At 42.0% G+C, this 25,521-nt stretch overlaps 1 protein-coding gene and 1 pseudogene across 1 annotated transcript; both read right to left on the minus strand.

Moving 5' to 3' along the window:
* Window positions 1–10,696: 10,696 nt before the first annotated feature.
* Window positions 10,697–11,625, minus strand: LOC138444246 (syntenin-1-like; annotated as a pseudogene).
* Window positions 11,626–22,077: 10,452 nt separating this feature from the next.
* ADAM20 (ADAM metallopeptidase domain 20) lies at window positions 22,078–24,867 on the minus strand. Its single transcript, XM_069595159.1, is given in 3 exon segments — window positions 22,078–24,540; window positions 24,542–24,644; window positions 24,647–24,867. Coding segments are annotated over 3 exon segments (2,376 nt in total). The 5' UTR covers window positions 24,675–24,867; the 3' UTR covers window positions 22,078–22,295.
* Between the last annotated feature and the right edge of the window lie 654 nt (window positions 24,868–25,521).

Raw genomic sequence — 25,521 nt, forward strand, 5'->3', positions numbered from 1 at the left:
CACATGCATGTTCAAAAGCCATATCATATGAATATGGGCAACACTTAACTCTTTTTGAGGGGGAGGGGCTGTACCATGTGGCATGTGGGATCTTGGTTCCCTGACCAGGGATGGAACCTGTGTACCCTTCACCTGAAGTGTGGAGTCTTAACCACTGGACTACCAGAGAAGTCCCAATACTTAACTCTTTTTCCTCCCCCTCTCCATCAGCAAGGTATAATTGTTAAGGCTCTTTCCCAATGGTACAACAACAATGACAAAAAAAAGAAATGAAATAGAAACCCAACCATATTTTTTTTCTCAAATGGCTATCCAGTTGTTCCAATGTTTTACTAACAAATTAAGATTCTGTATGATATTTTAATTTGTTAGAGTCGTATTATTTTCCTTGCAAAATTTTTTCAAGAAGTTGTAATGTTTGCAATATTTCTAATTTTAGGAAAAGCTGCATTGTTATTTTATGTTGGCTGAGTTAATTAGGGCTGAATCTGTCAATTATATCAAGATCAGTGGTTAAAATTAACCTCCTCATAATGAACACAGAGTCATAATTGGAGTTCCCTAAAATGTATGCACTGAGATCAGGGTTTAGGTGGAGTTAATTTACATGGGAGGCACAAAATTGAGTATATTATGGGCAAATTTCCACTGTGGGCTACTGGAGCCATTCCCTGTAAACTCTTTAAGTCATGTGAAACACACCCTAGAATATCCCTCCATGTTGTAGGAGAAAGCTGTCAGAAAAAGAAGTGAGATACAGCATTTGAAGTAGGAAACTGCCCAGGATGGAAAATTGTCACAGCAGGAAACTGCCTCCTGCACAGTGAACTTAGGTGGAACGGGGAGGCGCAGGGTGGGCCATCAGCTACTGCACCCAGGTTCCCTAGAAAATAGATGCTGAGCCAAGGATTACCTGCATTTGACCTTTTGTGGTATGATGACAATTTATACAGACTAGTGGCTTCTGACTTTACAGCAGTGTATTTGGCCCATCCACGGAGCAGGCTAGAAGCAAAAAGGAGTTAATACATCTGGAAGCAACTCTTAATCAATGAGAAAGATTTTGCGAATAAATCGCACAGTTTCCCGAGTCCTCATGGAACAATTCTGAGGTGTCTGACAGTGTCTCTCAGAGAGTCCACAGTAGAACTGTGTCCTAGTTGCTCACGTGGTCACTCACTAATGTATGCTTGATTTACTTTTATCCCTTCCCTGTCTCAGTTGTAAAGTTGGGCATGGTATGAAAGTCCCAAGACCTCTAAATGTTTACAGAGAATCAGCCTACAGACTGTGCTGAAAATAATACCCAAGATTTGTCACACATCTGCAAAATTATAAAGATTTAGATCTCTGGTATGTTTCCTATGTAAAAATTAAAGGTCCTCTTAGGAGAGAAGTGTTACCTTAAGATTTGGGATGAGAACATTTGAGGGGGTGCTTTTGAAAACTTGAATTGGGAGATTTTCTTGAACACTCTGGGCCAGCAGAACTCATTCCTTAACGCTTGCTATAAGAGAGCAGCCTCTCATTACCTGGAGACCAGGCTTCACCAAAGATTATGCTTCACTCCTGAAGATCTGTCCTTAATTTTCCCTCATAGCATCTAGACCAATAACTAGCATCAGTCCTCAAAATGGTCCAAGCGGGGCTGTACAGTTCTTGGTATGAGAGGAACTGGATCATTGCTCAAAAGAACTATGGGAAGTGGCTAATATATGACCTTAGGAGTCAGGTAGAGTGTCTGAAGAACTATGGATGGAGGTTCATAACATTGTACAAGAGGAATTGATCAAAACTATTCCCAAGAAAAAGAAATGCAAAAGGGCAAAATGGTTATCTAAGAAGGCTTTGATGGAGCAAGATGGAGCTCGATCAAATCAATGGAGCAAGATGGTGGAGTAGAAGGACGTGTGCTCATCTTCTCCTGGGAGAACTTCAAAATTGCAACTTGCTGATGAGCAACCATTGACAGGAGAATGTTGGATCCCACCAAAAAAAGATGCCCACATCCAAGGGCAAAGGAGAAGCCCCAGCAAGATGGTAGGAGGGGCAAAATTATGTCTAGAATCAAACCCCATACTCACCAGAGATGCTTGGAGGGCTGAAACAAAATCTTGTGCACACTACACCCAGAGATGCCACAGAGACTGAGCCAGACCAACCTTGGGGTGTTTGAGTATCTCCTGTGGAGGCACAGGTCAGCAGTGGCCTGCCGCAGGGGCAGTGGCTCTTGCTGCAGCAGACCTAGGTCACACAGCATGTGGCATAAGCCCTCTTGGAGGAAGTCACAATTAACCCCACCATAGAGCTACCAAGCAGACAACTCACAAACTGCAGAACAATTATACCAAATAAATTCTCACACTATTAAGAAAGTTCTAGGAACCACAACAGATTTCCCAACCTGGGAGTCTGGCAAAGGGACTGAGAATCCCCAGGGAATGTGACTTTGGAGGCCAGTAGGATTTGATTACAGAACTTACACAGGACTGGGGAAACAGACTCTCGGAGGGCACAAACAAAACCTTTTGTGCACCAGGACCCAGGAGAAAAGAGCAGTGACCCTACAAGAGACTGACCCAGACTTGCCTGTGATTCTCCAGGAGACTCTAGTGAAGGCATGGGTCAACAGTGGCCTGCTGCAGCATCAGGGACACTGAATACAACAATGCATGCAGAAGACCTTCTGAAGGAGGTTGCCATTATCTTCATTCAGTTCAGTTCAGTCGCCGAGTTGTGTCCAACTCTTTGCAACCCCATGGACTGCAGCACACCAGGCTTCCCTGTCCATCACCAACTCCCAGAGCTCACTCAAATTCATGTCCATCAAGTCAGCGATGCCATCCAACCATCTATCTAACCCTCTGTCATCCCCTTCTCCTCCTGCCTTCAATCTCTCCTATCATTGGGGTCTTTTCCAATAAGTCAGTTCTTTACATCAGGTGGCCAAAGTATTGGAGTTTCAGCCTCAGCATCAGTCCTTCCAACGAATATTCAGGACTGATTTCCTTTAGAATTGACTGGTTGAATCTTCTTGCTGTCGAAGGGACTATCAAGAGTCTTTTCCAACACCACAGTTCAAAAGCATCAATTCTTTGGCCCTCAGCTTTCTTTATAGTCCAACCCTCACATCCATACATGACTACTGAAAAAACCATAGCTTTGACTAGATGTACCTTTGTCAGCAAAGTAATGTCTTTGTTTTTTATTTTTAATTTTTTTAATTTTTATTTTTACTTTATTTTACTTTACAATACTGTATTGGTTTTGCCATACATTGACATGAATCCACCACGGGTGTACATGCGATCCCAAACATGAACCCCCCTCCCACCTCCCTCCCTAAACATCCCTCTGGGTCATCCCCGTGCACCAGCCCCAAGCATGCTGTATCCTACATCGGACATAGACTGGTGATTCGATTCTTACATGATAGTATACATGTTTCAATGCCATTCTCCCAAATCATCCCACCCTCTCCCTCTCCCTCTGTGTCCAAAAGTCTGCTATACACATCTGTGTCTTTTTTGCTGTCTTGCATACAGGGTCATCATTGCCATCTTCCTAAATTCCATATATATGTGTTAGTATACTGTATTGGTGTTTTTCTTTCTGGCTTACTTCACTCTGTATAATCGGCTCCAGTTTCATCCATCTCATCAGAACTGATTCAAATGTATTCTTTTTAATGGCTGAGTAATACTCCATTGTGTATATGTACCACAGCTTTCTTATCCATTCATCTGCTGATGGACATCTAGGTTGTTTCCATGTCCTGGCTATTATAAACAGTGCTGCAATGAACATTGGGGTACATGTGTCTCTTTCAATTCTGGTTTCCTCAGTGTGTATGCCCAGCAGTGGGATTGCTGGGTCGTATGGCAGTTCTATTTGCAATTTTTAAAGGAATCTCCACACTGTTTTCCATAGTGGTTGTACTAGTTTGCATTGCCACCAACAGTGTAGGAGGGTTCCCTTTTCTCCACACCCTCTCCAGCATTTATTGTTTGTAGATTTTTGGATCGCAGACATTCTGACTGGTGTGAAGTGGTACCTCATTGTGGTTTTGATTTGCATTTCTCTAATAATGAGTGATGTTGAGCATCTTTTCATGTGTTTGACCTGACAAAGATACTACAAAAAAAGAAAACTATAGGCTGATATCACTGATGAACATAGATGCAAAAATCCTCAATAAAATTCTAGCAATCAGAATCCAACAACACATTAAAAAGATCATACACTATGACCAAGTGGGCTTTATCCCAGGGATGCAAGGATTCTTCAATATCTGCAAATCAATCAATGTAATTCACCACATTAACAAATTGAAAAATAAAAGCCATATGATTATATCAATAGATGAAGAGAAGGCCTTTGACAAAATTCAACGTCCATGTATGATAAAAAAAAAACCTCCAGGAAGCAGGAATAGAAGGAACATACCTCAACATAATAAAAGCTATATATGACAAACCCACAGCAAACATTATCCCCAATGGTGAAAAATTGAAAGCATTTCTCCTAAAGTCAGGAACAAGACAAGGGTGCCCACTCTCACTGCTACTATTCAACATAGTTCTGGAAGTTTTGGCCACAGCAATCAGAGCAGAAAAAGAAATAAAAGGAATCCAAATGGGAAAAGAAGAAGTAAAACTCTCACTGTTTGCAGATGACATGATCCTCTACATAGAAAACCCTAAAGACTCCACCAGAAAATTACTAGAGCTAATCAATGAATATAATAAAGTTGCATGATATAAAATCAACACACAGAAATCCCTTGCATTCCTATAACTAATAATGAGAAAGTAGAAAAAGAAATTAAGGAAACAATTCCATTCACCATTGCAACGAAAAGAATAAAATACTTAGGAATATATCTACCTAAAGAAACTAAAGCCCTATATATAGAAAACTATAAAACGCTGATGAAAGAAATCAAAGAGGACACTAATAGACGGAGAAATATACCATGTTCATGGATTGGAAGAATCAATATAGTGAAAATGAGTATACTACCCAAAGCAATTTACAAATTCAATGCATTCCCTATCAAGCTACCAGAGATATTTTTCACAGAACTAGAACAAATAATTTCAAGATTTGTATAGAAATACAAAAAACCTCGAATAGCCAAAGCAATCTTGAGAAAGAAGAATGCAACTGGAGGAATCAACTTGCCTGACTTCAGGCTCTACTACAAAGCCACAGTCATCAAGAGAGTATGGTACTGGCACAAAGACAGAAATATAGATCAATGGAACAAAATAGAAAGCCCTGAGATAAATCCACACACATATGGACACCTTATCTTTGACAAAGGAGGCAAGAATATACAATGGAGTAAAGACAATCTCTTTAACAAGTGGTGCTGGGAAAACTGGTCAACCACTTGTAAAAGAATGAAACTAGATCACTTTCTAACACCGCACATGAAAATAAACTCAAAGTGGATTAAAGATCTAAATGTAAGACCAGAAACTATAAAACTCCTAGAGGAGAACATAGGCAAAACACTCTCCGACATAAATCACAGCAGGATCCTCTATAATCCACCTCCCAGAATTCTGGAAATGAAAGCAAAAATAAACAAATGGGATCTAATTAAAATTAAAAGCTTCTGCACAACGAAGGAAAATATAAGCAAGGTGAAAAGACAGCCTTCTGAATGGGAGAAAATAATAGCAAATGAAACAACTGACAAACAACTAATCTCAAAAATATACAAGCAACTTATGCAACTCAATTCCAGAAAAATAAACGACCCAATCAAAAAATGGGCCAAAGAACTAAATAGACATTTCTCCAAAGAAGACATACAGATGGCTAACAAACACGTGAAAAGATGTCTTTGTTTTTTAATACGCTGTCTAGGTTGGTCATAGCTTTTCATCCAAGGAGTAAGCGTCTTTTAATTTCATGGCTGCAGTCACCAGTGATTTTGGAGTCCCCCAAAATAAAGTCTGACACTATTTCCACTGTTTCCCCCTCTATTTGCCATCAAGTGATGGGACCAGGTGCCATGATCTTAGTTTTTTGAGTGTTGAGTTTTAAGCCAGGTTTTTCACTCTCCTCTTTCATTTGCATTAAGAGGCTCTTTAGTTCTTCTTAGATTTCTGCAATAAGGGTGGTGTCATCTGCATATCTGAGGTTATTGATATTTCTCCCAGCAATCTTGATTCCAGCTTGTACTTCATCCAGCCTGGCATTTTGCATGATGTACTCTGCATCTAAGTTAAATAAACAGGGTGACCATATACAGCCTTGATGTACTCCTTTCCCGATTTGGAACCAGTCTGTTGTTCCATGTCCAATTCTAACTGTTGCTTCTTGACCTGCATACACGTTTTGCAGCAGGCAGGTCAGGTGGTTTGGTATTCCCATCTCTTGAAGAATTTTCCACAGTTTGTTGTGATCTATACAATCTAAGGAATTTAGCATAGTCAATGAAGCAGAAATAGATATTTTCCCAGAATTCTCTTGCTTTTTCCATGATCCAATGGATGTTGGCAATTTGATCTCTCTGGTTCCTCCTCCTTTTCTAAATCCAGCTTGAACATCTGGAAGTTCTAGTTCACATACTGCTGAAGTTTAACTTGAAGGATTTTAAGCATTACCTTGTTAGCATGTGAAATGAGTGCAATTGTATAGTAGTTGGAACATTCTTTGGCATTGCCCCTCTTTGCAATTGGAATGAAAACAGACCTTTTCCAGTCCTGTGAGTTTCCCAAATTTGCTGGCATATTGAGTGCTGCACTTTAACTGCATTGTCTTTCAGGATTTGAAATAGCTCAGCTGGAATTCCATCACCTCCACTAGTTTGGTTCATAGTGATGCTTCCTAAGGCCCACTTGACTTCACACTTCAGGATGTCTGGCTCTAGGTGAGTGCACACCATTTTGGTTATTTGGATAGTTAAAATCTTTTTGTACAGTTCTTCTGTATATTCTTGCCAGCTCTTCTTAATTTCTTCTGCTTCTGTTAGGTCCATACCATTTCTGTCCTTTATTGTGCCCAACTTTGCATGAAATGTTCCCTTGGTATCTCTAATTTTCTTTAAGAGATCTCTAGTCTCTTCCATTCTATTGCTTTCCTGTATTTCTTTGCACTGTTCACTTAAAAAGGCTTTCATTTATCCCTGCTATTCTTTGGAACTGCATTAAGATGGGTTTATTTTTCTTTTTCTGTTTTGCCTTTTCACTTCTCTTCTTTTCTCAGCTATTTGTAAGGCCTCCTCAGACAACCATTTTGCCTTTTTGCATTTCTTTTTCTTGGGGATGGTTTGATCACTGCCTCCTGTACAATGTTACAAACCTTAGTCCATAGTTCATTGGCACTCTGTCTATCAGATCTAATCCTTTGAATCTATTTCTTACTTCCACTGAATCATAAAGGGATTTGATTTAGGTCATACCTGAATGTTCTAGTGGTTTTCCCTATTTTCTTCAATTTAAATCTGAATGTTGCAATAAGTAGTTCATCACAGTCAGTTCCCTGTTTTGTTTTTGCTGAATATATAGAGCTTCTCCATCTTTGGATGCAAAGAATATAATCAATCAGATTTCAGTATTGACCATATGGTGATGTCCATATGTAGAGTTGTCTCTTGTGTTGTTGCAAGAAGGTGTTTGTTGTGACCAGTGTGTTCTCTTGGCAAAACTATTAGCCTTTGCCCTTCTTCATTTTTCAATCCAAGGCCAAACTTGCCTGTTACTCCAGGTATCTCTTGACTTCCTACTTTTGCATTCCAGTCCCCTATGACGAAAAGGACCTCCTTTTCCGATGTTAGTTCTAGAAGGTCTTGTAGGTCTTCATAGAACCGTTCAACTTCAGCTTCTTCAGCATTAGTAGTTGGGGCATAGACTTGGATTACTGTGATATTTAATGTTTTGCCTCGGAAACGAACTGAGATCGTTCTGTCATTTTTGAGATTGCACCCAAGTACTGCATTTCAGAGTCTTGTGTTGACTATGAGGGCTACTCCATTTCTTCTAAGGGATTCTTGCCCACAATAGTAGATATAATGGTCATCTGAATTAAATTTTCCCATTCCTTTCCATTTTAGTTCACTGATTCCTAAAATGTTGATGTTCAATCTTGCCATCTCCTGTTTTGACAATATTTTAACATAAATCAACATGCCTTAAAATAACTTTTGGGTAACAGGACAAATCATGAGAGATATTAGAAAATATTTCAACTGCATGAAAATAAACTTACTACATGTCAAATTTATATATTTATTCAAATAGAATATGTAATATGCAATTACTGTAGAATATTGCCTATTCTAGAATCTCACATAAATTTCAATAGTATGCATTCTTTTGAGAATTGCTTCTTTCACTCAGCATATTTTTGGAGATTCATCCATGCTACCTATTCATGAAGTCTTGATGGTATTGGCATAAGAAAAGATATATAGATCAATGGGACAGAATAGGGAGTCCAGAAAGAGTTTTTTTGCTTTGTTTTCATGATAGTTCATTATTAATGTATAGAAAAGCAACAGATTTCTGTGTATTAGTCTTATATCCTACAACTCTATTGAACTTATTAATTAGTTTCAATCATTATTTGCTGGAGACCTCAGGATTTTCTCCATATATTACCATATCATCTGCAAATAGTGACAGGTTACTCTTTCTTGGATAACTTTTATTTCTTTTTCTCATCTGACTGCTATGGCAAAGACTTGCAATGATGTGTTAAATACAGTTGGTTAGAGTGAGTATCCCTGTCTTGTTCCTGATTTTAGAGAAAGAGTTTCAACATTGTGTATGATGTTAGTGTGGGTCTGTCATAATGGCCTTTATTATGTTGAGATACATTCCTTTTGTACCCACTTGGATGAAAGCTTTTATCCCGAATGAGGTTGAATTTTGTCAAATGCCTTTTTCTGTGTCTATGGAGATGATTATGTGCTTTTTATCCTTCCTTTTGTTAATGTGGTATATGACATTGATTTTTTTCAAATGCTGACTCATCCTCACATCTCTGGACTAAATCCCACTTGATCATGGTATTTAATCCTTTCTACATATTGTTGAATTTTATTTTTTTAAACTTTACTTATACATTTTCAATTAAAATAGAATAGGCATAAACCCAAGGAGAGGGAAAAAAAAAATCAGGATGATGTACCACTGTCATTCTGTGAGCAGGGAGGAGGCAGGAAATGGAACAGATGAGCAGAACAATGTCCTGAGACTAGGCTACATAACGTGTAAATGCCTCAATCAAGTCTTAGCCAACTTAATCTACACTTGAAAAAAGGAGCCAAGGTTCATCTTATTTAGTTCAAGAATTTTTACACTGAATATATAGTGCTTCATTTCTCAGAAAATGATTCTAGTTACTATTATAAGGAAGAAGTTCCCATTACACAAGGACTGCTGCTGCTGCTAAAAAACCTCAATACCGTCAGACTGCGGAGCTTGTGTACATCTCCTTTGAATGCAGAACTGCATCTGGGTTTAGAAAGGCAGCAATCATTACATCTTGGCTTTTATTCTAGATGCTTAACGTAGTTAAGGTGACAATTCAAGCACATTAAGTAGTTAAAATGTAATGATAATCGATACAGTCTCTTACAGCTACACACATTCTCTAATAATGCTTACATGGAATAAAACCAGTGTCACGTAATTGGTGTGTGACACACAGAACTGAAAAAAGTAATTATAAATGTACTACAGTGACACGGTAAAAATGCAAATACACCACAGAACTAAAGGGATCCGACAGCACTTCTTGATACCCAGGGTGAAGGTGATGGGTCTAACACAGAGCTGAGCCTATATCAGTCATTCCACTCACAAAGCTTGTGAAAGATTCAGTTTAGATCAGTTCAATCACTCAGTTGTGTCCAACTCTTTGTGACCCCATGGACTGCACCATGCCAGGCGTCCCTGTCCATCACCAACTCCTGGAGCTCACTCAAACTCATGTCTATCCAGTCGGTGATACCATCCAACCATCTCATCCTCTATCATCCCCTTCTCCTCGTGTCTTCATTCTTTCCCAGCATCAGGGTCTTTTCAATGAGTCAGTTCTTCGCATCAGGTGACCAAAGTATTGGAGCTTCAGCATCAGTCCTTCCAATGAATATTCAGGACTGATTTCCCTTAGGATGGACTGGTTTGATCTCCTTGCAGTCCAAGGAACTCGCAAGAGTCTTCTCCAACACCACATTTCAAAAGCATCAGTTCTTTAGCACTCAGCTTTCTTTACAGTCCAACTCTCACATCCATACCTGACCACTGGAAAAACCATAGCTTTGACTAGATGGACCTTTGTCGGCAAAGGAATGTCTCCGCTTTTTAATATGCTGTCTAGGTTGGTCATAGCTATTCTTCCAAGGAGCAAGCATCGTTTAATTTCATGGCTGCAGTCACCATCTGCAGTTATCTTGGAGCCCAGTGATTTTGATCCTGGGATCAGGTTCCCAGGAAAGAAACTAGTCTGTGAAAGTCTTTTTCAACTGTAAAACCAGGATAAGAGTACAACTATCTTGATGTCTGAACAAGATACCAGATTGAACAGTAAGATTCCCAGCCCTACTGGTGGACATGAAGGTCCTCACACAGCAAATGCTCGCTGGCTCCTGGAAGGCTTCATGTGCATAATATAAGGGCAAGTTGCTGAAGACTTACAGGTGAACTTCTGGGAAGTTTCCACTGTGCCCTGAATTTTAAACCTCAGGAATGATGTGATCCATCAAGCTTCTCATGATGCTTGGAGGAATGGTGTGATCCAGCAAGCTTTTCATTCTGCTTGGCACCATCTTTTTAATAATGTGTCCAAAGATAAAAGCAGACATGATTGTAATAGAACTATACTTAACTATATTTCCAGCTGTGGACAGTACATCTGCGATTCGAGAGTCCTTCAGTCCAATGACATGCTGTCCATTGACCTCACAGGTGTTGTGTTCTGAGAGAAGACCATTTCTAGCTGAAGAACTATCTTTCACAATGGATGTGATTTTTCCATTTTTTGAAGACAAAGTCGACCTGTCCAGTCCTATCCTTATTCAAGGTAATTGTCCATTCAAAGGGCCTGTCATGAATGGTCATGGTGATCTTCTCCCCAAAAGCCTGTTTGAACACCCTGAGTGCCTGATCTGAGCTCCAGCCCACTCAGTTCTTGATCTGCAGCGCCTGGTTCCCAAACCGCAGACCCACCAGGGAGGACCTAGACTAGGCCTGGACAAGCTGAACAAACACACCATTGTCTATGGATTTCAGCCTGAGCCCAATTTTTTTTTTTTTTCTGTTCTAATCCTTACACAAGATGACTTCCCAGATTCCTTACATAATTCCTGCTCTGCAGATTCCCATGTCACCACCAGTGACTGGAAGTCCATGCCAATCAACTGCCCCTGACTTGGTGTTCCAGGAACCATGGCCCTATTTGTACATATTTCTTCTTTTTATTTAAACTCAGGCCCATGTACTGAGAGAACTCTGGATATAGTTTAGGACAGAGATTTCCATCTGGAGAGACAGCAGCAGAGGCTTCGGATAAAATCGCTGGGTTGGCAGGGTTTGCGGAAAAGGCAGCCTGAGCCTGCATCACCTTGTCTGCCTTCAGGTCTTCAGGCGACGGGTACAGAGACATTTTTGCAGGATTCTGCAAGCCTGCTGAGACCTGCTCACTGCCGCTGCCACTGCCAACCACTGGCTCAGACTTCTGAGACCCCCGGTTGGCTAATATTTTCTAGAGGATTTTTGCATCTATATTCATCAGAGATATTGGCCTGTAATATTCTTTTTCTGTAGTGCCTTTGGTTTTGGTGTCAGGGTAATGGTGGCCTCGAAGAATAAATCTGGAACTCTCTTCAGTGTTCTTTAATTTTTTGGAATAGTTTGAGGATAGGTAAAGATTCTTTGTTTGTTAGAATTCCCCTGTGAAGGCTTCAAGTGTTGGACTTTTGTTTGCTGGGAGTTTTTGGATTACTAGTTCGATTTTACTACCAGTGATCAGTCTGTTCAGATTATCTGTTTCTTCCTGATTCTTTCTTGGAATATTGTAGAAATTTAATATCTAGAAATTTATTCACGTCTTCTTTGGTTGTTGGTTTGCTGGCATATATCTGTTCATAATATTCTCTTATGATTGAGTTTCTGTCATACTGGTTTTATCAACCTGCATTTTTAATTTTGCTTATTTGGGTCCTTTATCTCTTTTCTTCTGGTTAAAAGCTTATCAATTTGCTTTTTCTTTTCAAAAATCTAGCTCTTTGCTTCATTGGTCTTTTCTATTAGTGGTTTGTTTGTTCTGGTCTTTATTTCCTCTCTGATCTCTACTATTTCCTTCCTTTTGCTGACACTGGGCCTTGTTTGTTCTCTTCTAATTCCTTCAGATGGTCAATTAGGATGGTTATTTGAGATGTTTCTTGTTTGCTTGGTAGGCCTGTATCACTACAAACATCCCTGTTCAAATTGCCTTCAGTGCATCCCATAGACTTTTGAAAGTTCTAGTTTTATTTTCATTTTTCTTGAGGTATTTTCTGAGTTTCTATTTTCTGAGTTTCTATTTCTTCATTGACACATTATGTTTTTAGTAGTGTGCTTATTTAGTTCTGATGTGTTTGTGTTTTCCCCATTTTTCTTTCTGTAATTAATTTCTAGTTTCATACCATTGTGCTGGGGAAAAGAGCTGATATAATTTCTATCCTCTTAAACGTGTTGAGGTTTGTTGTCTAGTATGTGATCTATCCGGAAGAATCCTCAATATGCACTTGAAAAGAATACATTCTGCTGATTTTGGATGGAATTTCCTGTGTGTGTATACATATATATAAATATATATACACATATATATATATTAAGGGCAACTGGTCTAATGTGTCATTTAAGGGCACTGTTTCCTTATTAATTTTCTGTCTGGATGATCTGTTCCTTGATTTAAATGGGGCTGTTAGAGTCCCTTACTATTAATGTACTATTGTCAATTTCTCCATGTATTCTTTGAATGTTTTCTTTATATATTTGGGTGCTCTCATTTAGTTGCACTTATGTTAATGAATGTTATATCCTCTTCTTGTACTGATTTATCATTATATAATGCTATTCTTTGATTTTATTATAAACTTTGTTTTAAAGTCAGCTTTGTCTGATATGAATATTATTACCCGAGGTTTCTATCTCCATTTGCATGAAATATCTTTTTCTATCTCCTCACATTTAGTCTGTGTCTTTAGATCTGAAGTGTGTCTCTTGTAGGCAGCATATAGATCGGTCTTGTTTGTTTTTTTTAATCCAGTTAGCCGCCTATGTCTTTAAGATTTGCTTATTTGGAGCTGTGCTGAGTCTTCACTGCTGTGCATGGGCTTCCTCTAGTTTCAGTGAGCAGGAGCTACACTCGAGTTGCGGTGTGTGAACTTCTCATTGTGGTGGCTTCTCTTGCTGTGGAGCTTGGGTTTAGGCATGCGGGCTTCAGTAGTTCTGGCGTGTGGGCTCAGTAGTTGTGGCTCATGTGCTCTAGAACACTGGCTCTGTAGTTGTGGCGCACAGCATTCGTTGCTCCATGGCAAGTGGGATCTTCCTGAACCAGGGATTGAACCTGTGTCCCCTGCAATAGCAGGTAGATTCTTAACTACTGGGCTACCAGGGAAGCCCAACTGCCATGGTCCAGCCCTGGTGGATCCAGGGAATTCGAAGGGTGGACAGCGTTGGCGAGGAAAGACTTATTTATTGATTGATATAAGATTAGATTAAGAAACAACAGTGTAGTAGGAAAATTAAGTGGAGGAAGAGGGCTGAATAACTTGGATTACATGGAAGACCAATAAAATTCCAGACAAGGAACTTGCACCATCTATGTTGGGCCACCGGCGCTTGCTTGAATATCTAAGGGTGCCTCGCCTTAGGCTCCCTTTCGCGCGGGTCTTAACAGCCATGGCAAGCAAGTAGACTTGGCGAGCCTCCACGCCCCAGATGGGAATTCAGCCTGAAATTAACGTAAAGAGGTAAAAGAGAGAGATACGGGGGAAACCAGTCCAGCAACTGGCTCTGGCCCCTATTGTTCAGAAGGCCTTTTATACTTTCGATAAAACATGGAGATCAGTGGGTAACACAAAGTTATGCAGCGTTAGCGGTCCAGACTCTTATCAAAACCAGGCTTTTCTCTCTGCATACCTAATTGTATACACAAGTCTTAGGTGATTTACATCATCTTCTGGCTAACAAGGGCCAATTAACATTTTACAGCCTTTTTTCTGATAAGGGTTTGTTAACTAGAAGACTTATTTGTGTTGATCTTCCCAAAGTCTGGCGCCATTCTCAGAAAGCACTAAATAACGTTACATTCTTACATAGCAAGGACACAAGAGGAGTGCAGTGATATATAACAAAGAAGTAATTAACTCAAAAGTCTAGTGTTGCTAACATCGAAACTACTATATATCTTTTTCCGTATCCCATTTACATTGATTAACATCCTCCCAGGTGCCTAAAAGATAAAGAATATGGAGGCCTGGCAGCAGTCATTGAATCAACAGTGAAAACCCTCTACCAATATAATTTTTAACTCTTTAGAAAAGGCTCTGTATCTTTAAGATGCTTTCAAGCTTTGTGCCTCTTGCAGTTGGGGGGCTGTAAGCAATTCACAAGCTGTAAGAGGTCTGGGGAACCTGTTAGGCAAGCTAGAGAGTTATCAGAGGGGGTTTAACTGAAACATCCCTTTCAAATGCAGAAGACTAAAGCCCTGAGTTGACTTTTTTCCAGAGAATGTCAGAAAAGTGGAAAAGCAGAGTACAAACACCAGCAGATTTTTGGTTTTGGGGGTACATGCTCAGGAAATGCCAGGGGGAACTCCTGAAGTCTGATCACGACCTTGCGTATGTCAGCTTCCTTCCTCATGACCTTGTCATGGGTGGAATTCCTCATGCTGGCTCCCGGCACCCAACCCTATGTCTTTTGATTGAAGCATTTAACCCATTGACACTTAAAATGATTATTGATAGGCATGTACATGTCGCCATTTTGTTCCTTACTGGCCTTTTTTTTTTTTTTTTTGGCAGTTTTTCTCTGTTCTTTTTTCCTTGTCATTTGGTTTTCTTGAGTAATAAACTTGTCTTTCTATCTCTTTAGTTTTATGTATCTATTGTGTATAGAATTGGGGTTTTTTTTCCCCTAGATTTTAAAGTACAGTTGATTTATAATGCTGTATTACTTTGTATTATAAAGTGATTTGGATACACATACACACACACAGGGAAGTTCCCTGGAGAAGGGCATGGCAACCCACTCCAGTATTCTTGCCTGGGAAATCCCACAGACAGAGGAGCCTGGCACGTTACAGTCCATTGGGTCGCAAAGACTTGGACATGAGTAACGTGACTTAACAGCAAAGGTGAAATACAATGTGTAACCCATGAAGATGTGTAGTACACTCCAAAAGAACTATCTGAGTTTTCTAATTCATAGAAGCAGACATCAAGCAAACATGTGTCACAATGAACACTGAGTATGTAGGATAATGGTAGAGGGATCATAAAGTTGGATTGATCTGAGTTTATTTACATGGGCTCACTAAGCTGAGATTCTCCATTTAATGTTGCAGGTTGGGGTGTCAAAAAGGGCTCTAACAATTTGTTGGTTGGTTCTCTGAAACATGGACCAAAAGGCTGACTGTGAGCCAACTGGAAATGCCCAACATCTCTTGGTTTAACGTAGAAGAAGGGACTCAGAGGCTTCAGTTCAGTTCAGTCGCTCAGTCGTGTCTGACTCTTTGCAACCCCATGAATCGCAGCACACCAGGCCTCCCTGTCCATACTAACTCCCGGAGTTCACTCAGATTCATGTCCATCGAGTCAGTGATGCCAGCCAGCCATCTCATCCTCTGTCATCCCCTTCTCCTCCTGCCCCCAATCCCTCCTAGCATCAGAGTCTTTTCCAGTGAATCAACTGTTTGCATGGGTTGGCCAAAGTACTGGAGTTTCAGCTTTAGCATCATTCCTTCCAAAGAAATCCCAGGGCTGATCTCCTTCAGAATGGACTGGTTGGATCTCCTTGCAGTCCAAGGGACTCTCAAGAGTCTTCTCCAACACCAGCTCATGCAAACCTATGGTCTGGTGAGTTAATCATGATGTTCCTACAAGTGAAACAGAAATTCTCTCTTGAGCTAAATAAGTAGAAAAGTTCAAATTCAAGCGAACAAATGTCACTTGACTCAAATCCGGAAATGAGTCATAGCCACTGAATCAATTCCCAGAGTTGCGCCAGTTTAGAGACCCAAAACCCCTTGAATGAATCGGAGGTTAGGTCCCCTTGAGGAAGGACCCCGGCAGACTAATGAAGATTTATACAGTAAACTTTTCTCCCAGCTTTCCCCAGGGGGACATGTGGCCTTTTAACAGGGTAACTGGACATTGAGGGGAAGGAAATAATCGTACTTTCTGGAGACTACCAGACAGTAGCTCAATACTGAGACTGATTCCAGAAGACTCAAAACATCACTGCGGCCCTCCAGTTAGAGCAGGTGCTTTCAGAGGTCAGGTAGTCAAGGGAGCTTTATCTCAGGCCCATCTCACAGTAGGGCCTGGGCCTCTCTGTACCCACCCTGTGGTTACTTCCCTAGTTGCAGACTGTGTAACAGGAACAGATATATTTAGCGGCTGGAATCCTCACATTGGTTCCCCACTTATGCAGTGAGGGCTATTATGGTAGAAAAGGCCAAGGGGACGCCATCTGTACTGTCTCTACCTAGAAAAATAATAAACCAGAAGTAATACCACATCACTGGAAGAACTGCACATACTGCTGCCACCATCAAGGACTTGAAGGACACAGTCCTTCACACCACATTCTCATTCGTCGCTAGCTGACCTGTGTGGAGACAGGTGGATCTTGGAGTATGACAGTGGATTACTTCACTGTAAGCTTAAGGAAGTGACTCCAACTGCAGCTGCGGTATGAGATATGATTTTGTTGCTTGAGCAGATTCACAAACCCCCTGGTACCTGGTATGTAGTGACTGATGTGGCGAATGCCTTTTTCTCCATTGCTGTCCATGAGGCCCACCGGAAGCAGTTCACTTTCACTGGCAAGGCCTGCAATGCACATGCACTGTCTCCCGCTCAGACCTATCAACCACCCAGCCCCACGTCATAATTTAGTTTGCAGGGACCTCAATCACCTTTCCCTCCACAAGATACTTTACCGGTCCATTATGTTGATGATACTATTTATCATTTAGTGAGTGAGTTATAGTAACTACCCGAGGCTCGTTGGCAAGACATTTGTATATCAGAGGGAAATAAATCTGACCAAAATTCATTTCTACCTCAGGGAAATTTTTAGGGAACCTGTGGTCTGGATCATGTCAAGATATCACTTCTAAGATAAAAAGTAAGTGGTATCTGGCTCTCGTACAACCAAGAAAGCAGCTCAATCCCCAAGGGGACTCTTCAGATTTGGGAGGCAACATATTCCTCATTTGGTGTGTTACTCCAAACCATTTACCAAGTGGCCTGAAAAGGTGCTACATTTGAGGAGACCCAGAAGAGAAGGTTCTGCCCCAGGTCCAGCCTGCTGTGCAAACTGCTCGGCCACTTGGGCCATATGATCCAGCACGTGGAGTGCTGCTTCAAATCTCTGCAGCAGGGAGGGACAGCATTTAGACTTTGTCAGGCTCCTATAGGTGAATCACACTGCGGTCCTTTAAGAATGTGGAGCAAGGTTATGCCATCACCTTTGGATAACTACTCTCTTTGAGGAACAGGTCTTGGTAGATTATAGGGCCATAGTAGACAACGAATGCTTGATGATGGGCTTACCAAATTGCCCATCGTGAATAGGGTATTATCTGAGCCACCACACCATAAAGTGGGCCTGCACAGTAGCATTCCATCAACAAATGGAAGTGATATATACAAGTCAGGCCTGAGCAGGGGAGCCTCATGGGGAGTTCCCTGTAATCAAATGACAGGGGAATAGAAGATCCAGGCCTGGTTTACAGATGGTTCTGCATGATATGCGTGGACCAGCTGTATATGAAGAGCTACAACACTACAACCCTTTGCAGGGACATTCCTGAAGCACAGTGAAGAAGGAAAATGCTCCGGGTGCACAGAACTTTGGGGAGTGCACTTCATTGTGCACACTGCTTGCAAGGAGAAATGGCCAGATCTGTGATTATCTACGAACTCATGGGCTGTGGCCAATGGTTTAGGAACATGCGAGGAACATGATGTGAAAAATGGTGACAAAGGAATATGGGAAAGAGGTATATGGACGGGCTTCTCTGGTCAGAAAACATGAAGGTATTTGTGTCACACATGAATGCTCACCAAAGGGTTATGTCAGCAGAGGATTCTAATAACCAAGCGGATAGGATGACTCATTCTGTGGATACCCATCGGCCTGTTTCCCTAGCTACCTATCATCACCCAACGGGCTCACCAACAAAGTAGCCATGGTGGCAGGGCAGAGTTGACAGTGATACGTGGGCTCAGCCACATTGACTTCCACTCACCAAGAATGACCAGGCTATAGCCACCACTAACTGCCCAGTCTTCAGTGGCAGAGACCAACACTGAGCCTCCAATATGGCAATATTTCCTGGGGTGATCAGACAGCTTCCTAGTGTGTGCATCAGAAGGTGGTTCATTACACTGGACTGCTTCCAATATACAAGGTGAAGCATTTTATTCCTACGGGAGTAGACACTCTGGATGTAATCTGCACCCCCCTCCCCCTCCCACACCCTAACCCAGTACTTGTGCCAAAGATACCATCCATGGACTTAAAGAATGCCTTATCCATCAGCATGGTATTCCACACAGCATTACTATTGATCAAGAAATCCATCCTTATAGCATTCACTGGTCTTACCATGTTCCCCACCATCCTGAAGCAGCTGTCTTGACACGACAACCTTTTGAAGACTCAGTTATAGTGCTAGCTAGGTGGCCATACCTTGCAGGATTGAAGCAAGGGTCTTCAGAAGGCTGCTTATGCCCGGAATCAATGTCAAATATATGGTGCTATTTCTCCACACCCAGGATTCAAGGGTCCAGAAATCAATGTGGAAATGGAATTGACCACACTCATTATTAACCTTAGTGACCTACTAGCAAAATTTCTGCTTCCTATTCTCATGATTTTACACTTTGTTAGCCTCGAAGTCTTAGTCCTAGAGGAGGAAATGCTTCCACCAGGAGACCCTACATTGATTTTATTAACAGAAAGTTAAGACTGCCACCTGGACAATTTGGTTTCCCATGCCTCTGAATCAATGAATGGAACTATGGTGATGACTCGGGTGATGAGGGGAAATTGGACTACTATTCCACAGTAAAGGTAAAGAAGAGAAGGTCTGGAACACAGGAAATATCTTAGGGATTCTCTCAGTATTACCATGCCCTGTGATTAAGGTCAAGGGCAGGTTGGATTGGCCCAGACCCTCCAGGAATAAAGGTTTGGATTACCCCCATCAGATAAAGAACCATGATTAGATAAAGTACTTGCTGAAGACAAAGGAACAAAATGGGTAGTAAGAGAAGATGGTCATAAATATCAGCTACAACCATATGAGCAGTTATAGAAACAAGGATTGGAATATGTCATGAGTATGTCCTGCTTATTTTGGTATATTTTTATATTCATATTTCTTGTCTTTTCTTGTTTTCTCCTCTTATTCTACTGTGTAGCATAAGGCGTATTAAATTTATATCATAATGTCTCATGATTAATTTCCCATTATACTGTTGAAGTCACCAGATTTCAAGAAGAATCAATATCACCCAGGGACTTTACTTCCTCTTCTGAGGAAAGGGTAAATATATAAATCTCCATAGCCTCTTGGTTCTCTCTCCCTGGGGATCTCTCACACAGGAGCCATCCCAGGATGGACCGTACACACTAAACCAGAGACCTTGACAAGGGTCTGGCAACCAGGGGCTGGAAGTAGCAGGGGCACCACTTACCATCCCTCCCTATGACTCACTGGTGTGTTTTGTACTTCCTGTCCCCTGCAACGCTGGGCTCCGCAGAGTCATCAAATGGGTCATATTTTTGCCTTGGGACAAAGCTAAAGTCCCAATGGAAATAAAAGCTGCCACCTGGGCATTTGGGGATCCTTGGATCTGTCACACGAGTGTTATGTCCTTGGTTCTTTGTCTCGTCACAACAAACATTTGGAGCGACGGACCTCGGCACATCACAGCTCTCGGGTCTTGGACAAACTGTTATAGCTCTTAGGCAATTCAGTGTTACAGCTCTATTTTATTTAGAAGATAGCAGGAGAATACATCCTTGAAGCGTGAGGGCATGCCAACCCAAAGACTTGAAGAGAAGAGAGTGGAGGAGCATGTGGGAGAGAGAGAGGGAGGGAGAGAGAGAAAGAGTGCATGCACGCAGGAGAGAAAAAGAGAGAGAGAGAGAGAGAGAGAGAGAGAGAGAGAGAGAGAGAGAGAGAGAGAGAGCAAGGCTTTGGCTCTTCCTTTTATATGTTTTTCCTCCACCTGGGCCTGCCCTATGCAAATTGGGCTTAGCCAGGAGTGCTGTTTGTTCTACCTGAAGTCTTCACTCCGGTCCTCGGACCTTCTTTTGTTCTATTTTCACGGGCTTTTCCCTTCCTCGTCTTTTAGCCACCGCCATTTTGGACTCTTTTTCCCTATTCTACCTACCTAACAGATCACTGTAGTAGCAAGAAGAGGGCACAGTAGCAAGAAGAGGGCACAGTCTTGACGGGCATAGCTGAGCCTAATCATAGGAGGTAGGGCAGGTGTGTGGAAGCCAGGTGGTCTCAGGTGCCTCTTCTTATCCTCCAGCTCTACTGTGACTGTGACTGGATAGATTCAGCAATCCCAGTCTGAGAAAGGCAACGTGATCAGACGTTCGGGGACCTTAAAGATAAGGACCTGGGTAATGACACAGGGTGAATATCCCACCCAAATCATCAGAATGCTCTCTAGAGATGAGGGAAACCTGAAGGCATAGTGGAGAGAGGCAGTAACAATCAACTTCAGCTCCAAAACCAACACAGTAGTAGGGTCCATGCTTCATCCCACTAACTTCCCTCTTCTGTGGTTCTCCAAAGGCAGAGGTGCCTGCCAGAATCCCGGAGAAGTTGTTTTAAGACATAGAAAGATAAGCTGATCCGAGCAATGTTAAGGTCACACTGTGGAATTTCCAAATCAGCCACCTTCATCCTCCTTCCAGGAAAGTCTTGCTGACCAGCTGCTGAATTATCAGCATAGAGCCTCCAGATATTAGCTCTTTGGGGTCAGCCTAAATTGCCAAGGTGCACGGCCCAGCTCTTAGTCTTCTTGGGGCACCCACATCCAGTGAATGGGCACGGAGAAAGCATGAAGACCTGTCCATTTTAGCCCAATTCAAGACTAGTCTGTCAGATAATATTCATTCCAGAGCTTGCTGCCACGTTGGCCAAGGCTGAAATGGTAGTATTATTTCTCATCTGTATAGCTAACTTCCTCCACCCTTTGTCTTTAAACTCTTATTTAGTGTCTGCCCCTGGACAATTCAAACTATCACAATGAACTAACTACTGAAAGCACCTTGCAGCCACAGGGCCAAGGGAACAAAAGAAAGATGTTGGTTCACTGAAGTACTGGTGATTTTAGGCGGTCCTCTGCAGAGCAGGGACCAAGACTTCTAAGGAGGGCAAGTGACCAGCTGCTGCTGGTGCTCCAGCACTCAGAGGAGAACCACACTGCTAATCCCAGAGCTACAACGGTGACCTCTCAAAGTATCACTGGTCAACCGGTGCTTGTACTTCTAATGAAGAATGAGGGTGGTTCTAACAGAGTCAACAAAACTGGAGTCCAAAACCAGGCTTGGCTACCAAAATGACGGAGTAACTTTTGGCACACAAAAGGGTAAACTCCCTTCGCTCTTCATCCATCATTCCAGGCTACTTTCACTGGCCCCCCTTGGCACAGATCCCCAGAAAAGAGTGGGCAAAACAGAAAGAGGGTATATAGTGGCACATCTTGGACATGACATTTTAAGAGTACAAAGGTGGGAGGAAGTTTACAACTGATAGACATTAGCTTACAAATGTGACTGCCATGTCTTTGCTCAGGAAACATAAAGAGATGACTTCCAGAGGGAAAAAATGAACTTTTAATATTGTTTAACACACTGAAGAGTAAGTTAAGAACACGATAGGAATCCTTCAGTGAAATATTGCTGCTTATGATCCTGCCATGAGAGATCCTTAAATTTTTCCTGAAGCAGTCAGACATGCCCCTAATGCTCCTCTACTATTTAAAAGAAAAACTAGGGATTTCTTGTTTGTGTGTGAGTGAATCAGGAGCCTTAGTCACTTTCTTCTTCCATATCCTCTTCTTCCGTTTCCTCTTCCGTCTTCATTTCTGGCTTTTCCTTTTTATGCTTCTTACAAAACACAAGGAAGCAACATACAAATAAACAAATCAAAGGAATAAGCCACAGTAACATGTGACTGTTCTCTACCATTTTTGTCTCCTCTGACTGTTCTGCCTCGTCGTCCTCGTCTGCCTCTTCTTCCTCATCTCCTTGGGGATTACCAGGTGGGCCACTACTATTACTACCTCCACTGCCTTTATCCTTGCAGTAGGGAGGTGCCCATCCAGGGTTGCAGTGGCACTCTTGCTTACTATTGCAAACCCCCTTCATGTGGCAGGTCTCGGGCTGACAGGCTTGTGGCTCAGGAACCATACTGACACACCTGCTGTGAACACAGATCTTTTTTTGACCACACATCGTACCATCTTTCACCTGGCCGACATCAGGTATGGACATTCCTATGTGATAGTCGGTGCCCCAGCAAGTGGTGTCATTGACTTGAAACTGATGCACTGTGGAATGTTCCATCAGATTTGGAATTACTTCCACATTTTCACACTGAACTCTCCCACACAGGATATCAGGGACTTCACATTTTATGTACTCTATGTCTCTGATACCACAGTGACCAAATCGATTTCCTTGGGTGTTGATTTCTTTGTAGCAACTCTGAGATGCACTCCTTGCATCTTTGCCAAAAATCTCCCTGCACTGTTCATCATGGTTAACACAGTTCTTTTTATAGCAGTAGGCACTGTCACTACAGGGAATCCCATCCTGCACATATACATCTTCTGGGCACTGATGCGATGCCCCATTGCACCACTCTGGAAGGTCACATGCATTGATCTGTTTTCTGCACAAAGTCCCTGTTGACCTGACCTTGCAGTTTTTGCAGCAAGACCCAAAAGCACAAGCAGCTCCAGGTTTCAGAGTGCAATCCGGCAGACAGCAGTGATCATGTTTACATTGCTGTACGGTTCCACAGTCACACTCCTCTCCTTCTTCGACCACTAGGTTCCCACAATACTCTATCCTAAAGATATTCGCTGGATTTGGAGGAGAGATGAGACAAAATCCATTCCTCATCACATTGTTCCAAAATTCACCATAACTGCAGTTGCTGAATTTACTCGTTACTGCTTTGGCAGGATACATTATGCAAAACTCAAATTCACACACACAAAATTCAGTATCATGCAGCATACCTAAATTATGACCAAGTTCATGGGTAACAATAAGCCCAGTATCAAATAAACTATCATCTTCGAAAACAATAATTGCACAATTAAGAGGATTCTGGCATACTCCATCAACATAGGCCAATCCAAGCTGAATGCCAAAGGATTTCTTTATAAAAAGATGGGCTGCATCATGCGGCAGTCGGTTATCAAGGTTAAAAAACTTCCAAACAGCAAAATCCTCCAACATTGTATCCATGTTTTCAGTGGCAATTTGGTTTCCTTCAGTCCAGATTTCAAGCCCAGTTAAAGTTACATCAACTTCCAAAGGGTGATACAGGCTATTTATTACATTGACAACAGTAGCTATCTCAATTTGTACTACTGACACATTGCTTCCCGAGTGAACGAATCGAAGATTGTCCACAACCACTACCAGCTCAAGAAACAGCAAGTGGGTCCACCAGCCTGTGTAAGAACTTTGCTTCAGAGTGAAATTGTGCAACTCCAATTGGCGTGCTATTTCCTCTTCTGTTAACCCACATCTCTTACGTGGGAACTGAGTATCATCGCTGTCTATTCTATACACCCAGTGTTCAAATGTGGCAGAAGACCTAACTGGTTCAATTTCATAAGCAAGATCATTTATCTGTAGTACTCCTCGAAAACCTCCAGAACAGGTACTGAGGGCAACCAGGGACTTGGGAACACCCTCCACATAACCATGATAGTAGCAGTCATCAGGAAGATAAGGCTGGTCCTGGTGCAGGGAACGCTGGTCTGTGTAGGTGAACACTGGGAGGGGTCTGGAAATCAAGAGCTTCTTGACCTTCATGTGGGTGATGTGTCTTTGGCCCCCAAATCGCAGGCTATAGGAGAGCCAGCCTGGAACCTTTGCATTTCTGCCCCAGCCAGTCACCTTCAAGGGGATCACCAACTCTGGGGAAGAGAAGTGCTGGGAGGGCCTGGCCTGACAGTGACCAGAAATGAACAGACACACCCCAAACCAGAGCAGCAGGGGAGTGACTCTGAAGTGTACCAGGGCCTCACCCACTGTCATTATGGAGCCACCTGCTCAGGGCAGAAGAGGGCGGGACATCAGGCACTGCTGGTCTGGCTCCTCCCTCTGAACTGTTGAGGGTTGCAGGGATAACCTTTATGGATCTGTGTCCTGGAAGAACTGGCCCATCAAAGCTGCAATGCTGAAGTGAAAATAGAAAGAAGATCTAGGATAGGGTGGTTGGGGCAGAGAGGGTAGGGGAGAGAGGGAGAGAAAGAGAGTGATTTCAATTGGGACAAGGCTTGAATCAATAAAATTCCGGAGATTGTCTCATATCTACGTAAGGGCAAGGGATAAGGGAAGAGCAGGTTTACAGAGAAAGAAATGAAGGAAATTCATCATAGATGGGTAATTGTTGAATCCTGTTTTAATACAAGGACTCATTAATATACTATTCTCTAAGCATGTACACTGGCATGACATTTTTCATATTAAAAAGATTGACATCTGACTCCCAATTTACTCTTCCACCCAAAGTCGACTGGTCCTCTGCTAGCTTCAGTAAGCATGTGGACAGCCCACCCAAAACTCACCATTTTTTGGTTTCTTTATTCAGTTTGCTCCATCGCCCCTTCTCTTCTACAGACGTCTTATCTAGCTCCCGTTCTGTTTGAGGTGAGCAGTCAAAGTCAGTCTCACTTAAGGGACTCATTAGTTTTGGAAGTCCCCACCCCCATCCAGACAAAGATGTATTTTATAACACACGCTTATCTGCAGTAAACCCCTGGACATTCCAAGGAAGGCAGCTATGTTGACAGAGTAATAGGAATGAGGCTGTTATTTGGAGACAAGTCAACAACCCAGTTGCCTCTAATCACAGCATGGAAGCAGCAGTCTTCCCTGCACCTAGCCCAGCTGCATCATGTTCTCAATCATAAGAGACTCACCTTGGCTGTGTTTAGATATATCCCATTCTATATTTTACATGCATGGTGAGTTAGCTGAATTCTCTAGAGAACATTAGACTGAAGAATTT

The sequence above is a fragment of the Ovis canadensis genome, chromosome 7, assembly GCF_042477335.2.
Source record: "Ovis canadensis isolate MfBH-ARS-UI-01 breed Bighorn chromosome 7, ARS-UI_OviCan_v2, whole genome shotgun sequence".
NCBI classification, from domain to species: domain Eukaryota; kingdom Metazoa; phylum Chordata; class Mammalia; order Artiodactyla; family Bovidae; genus Ovis; species Ovis canadensis.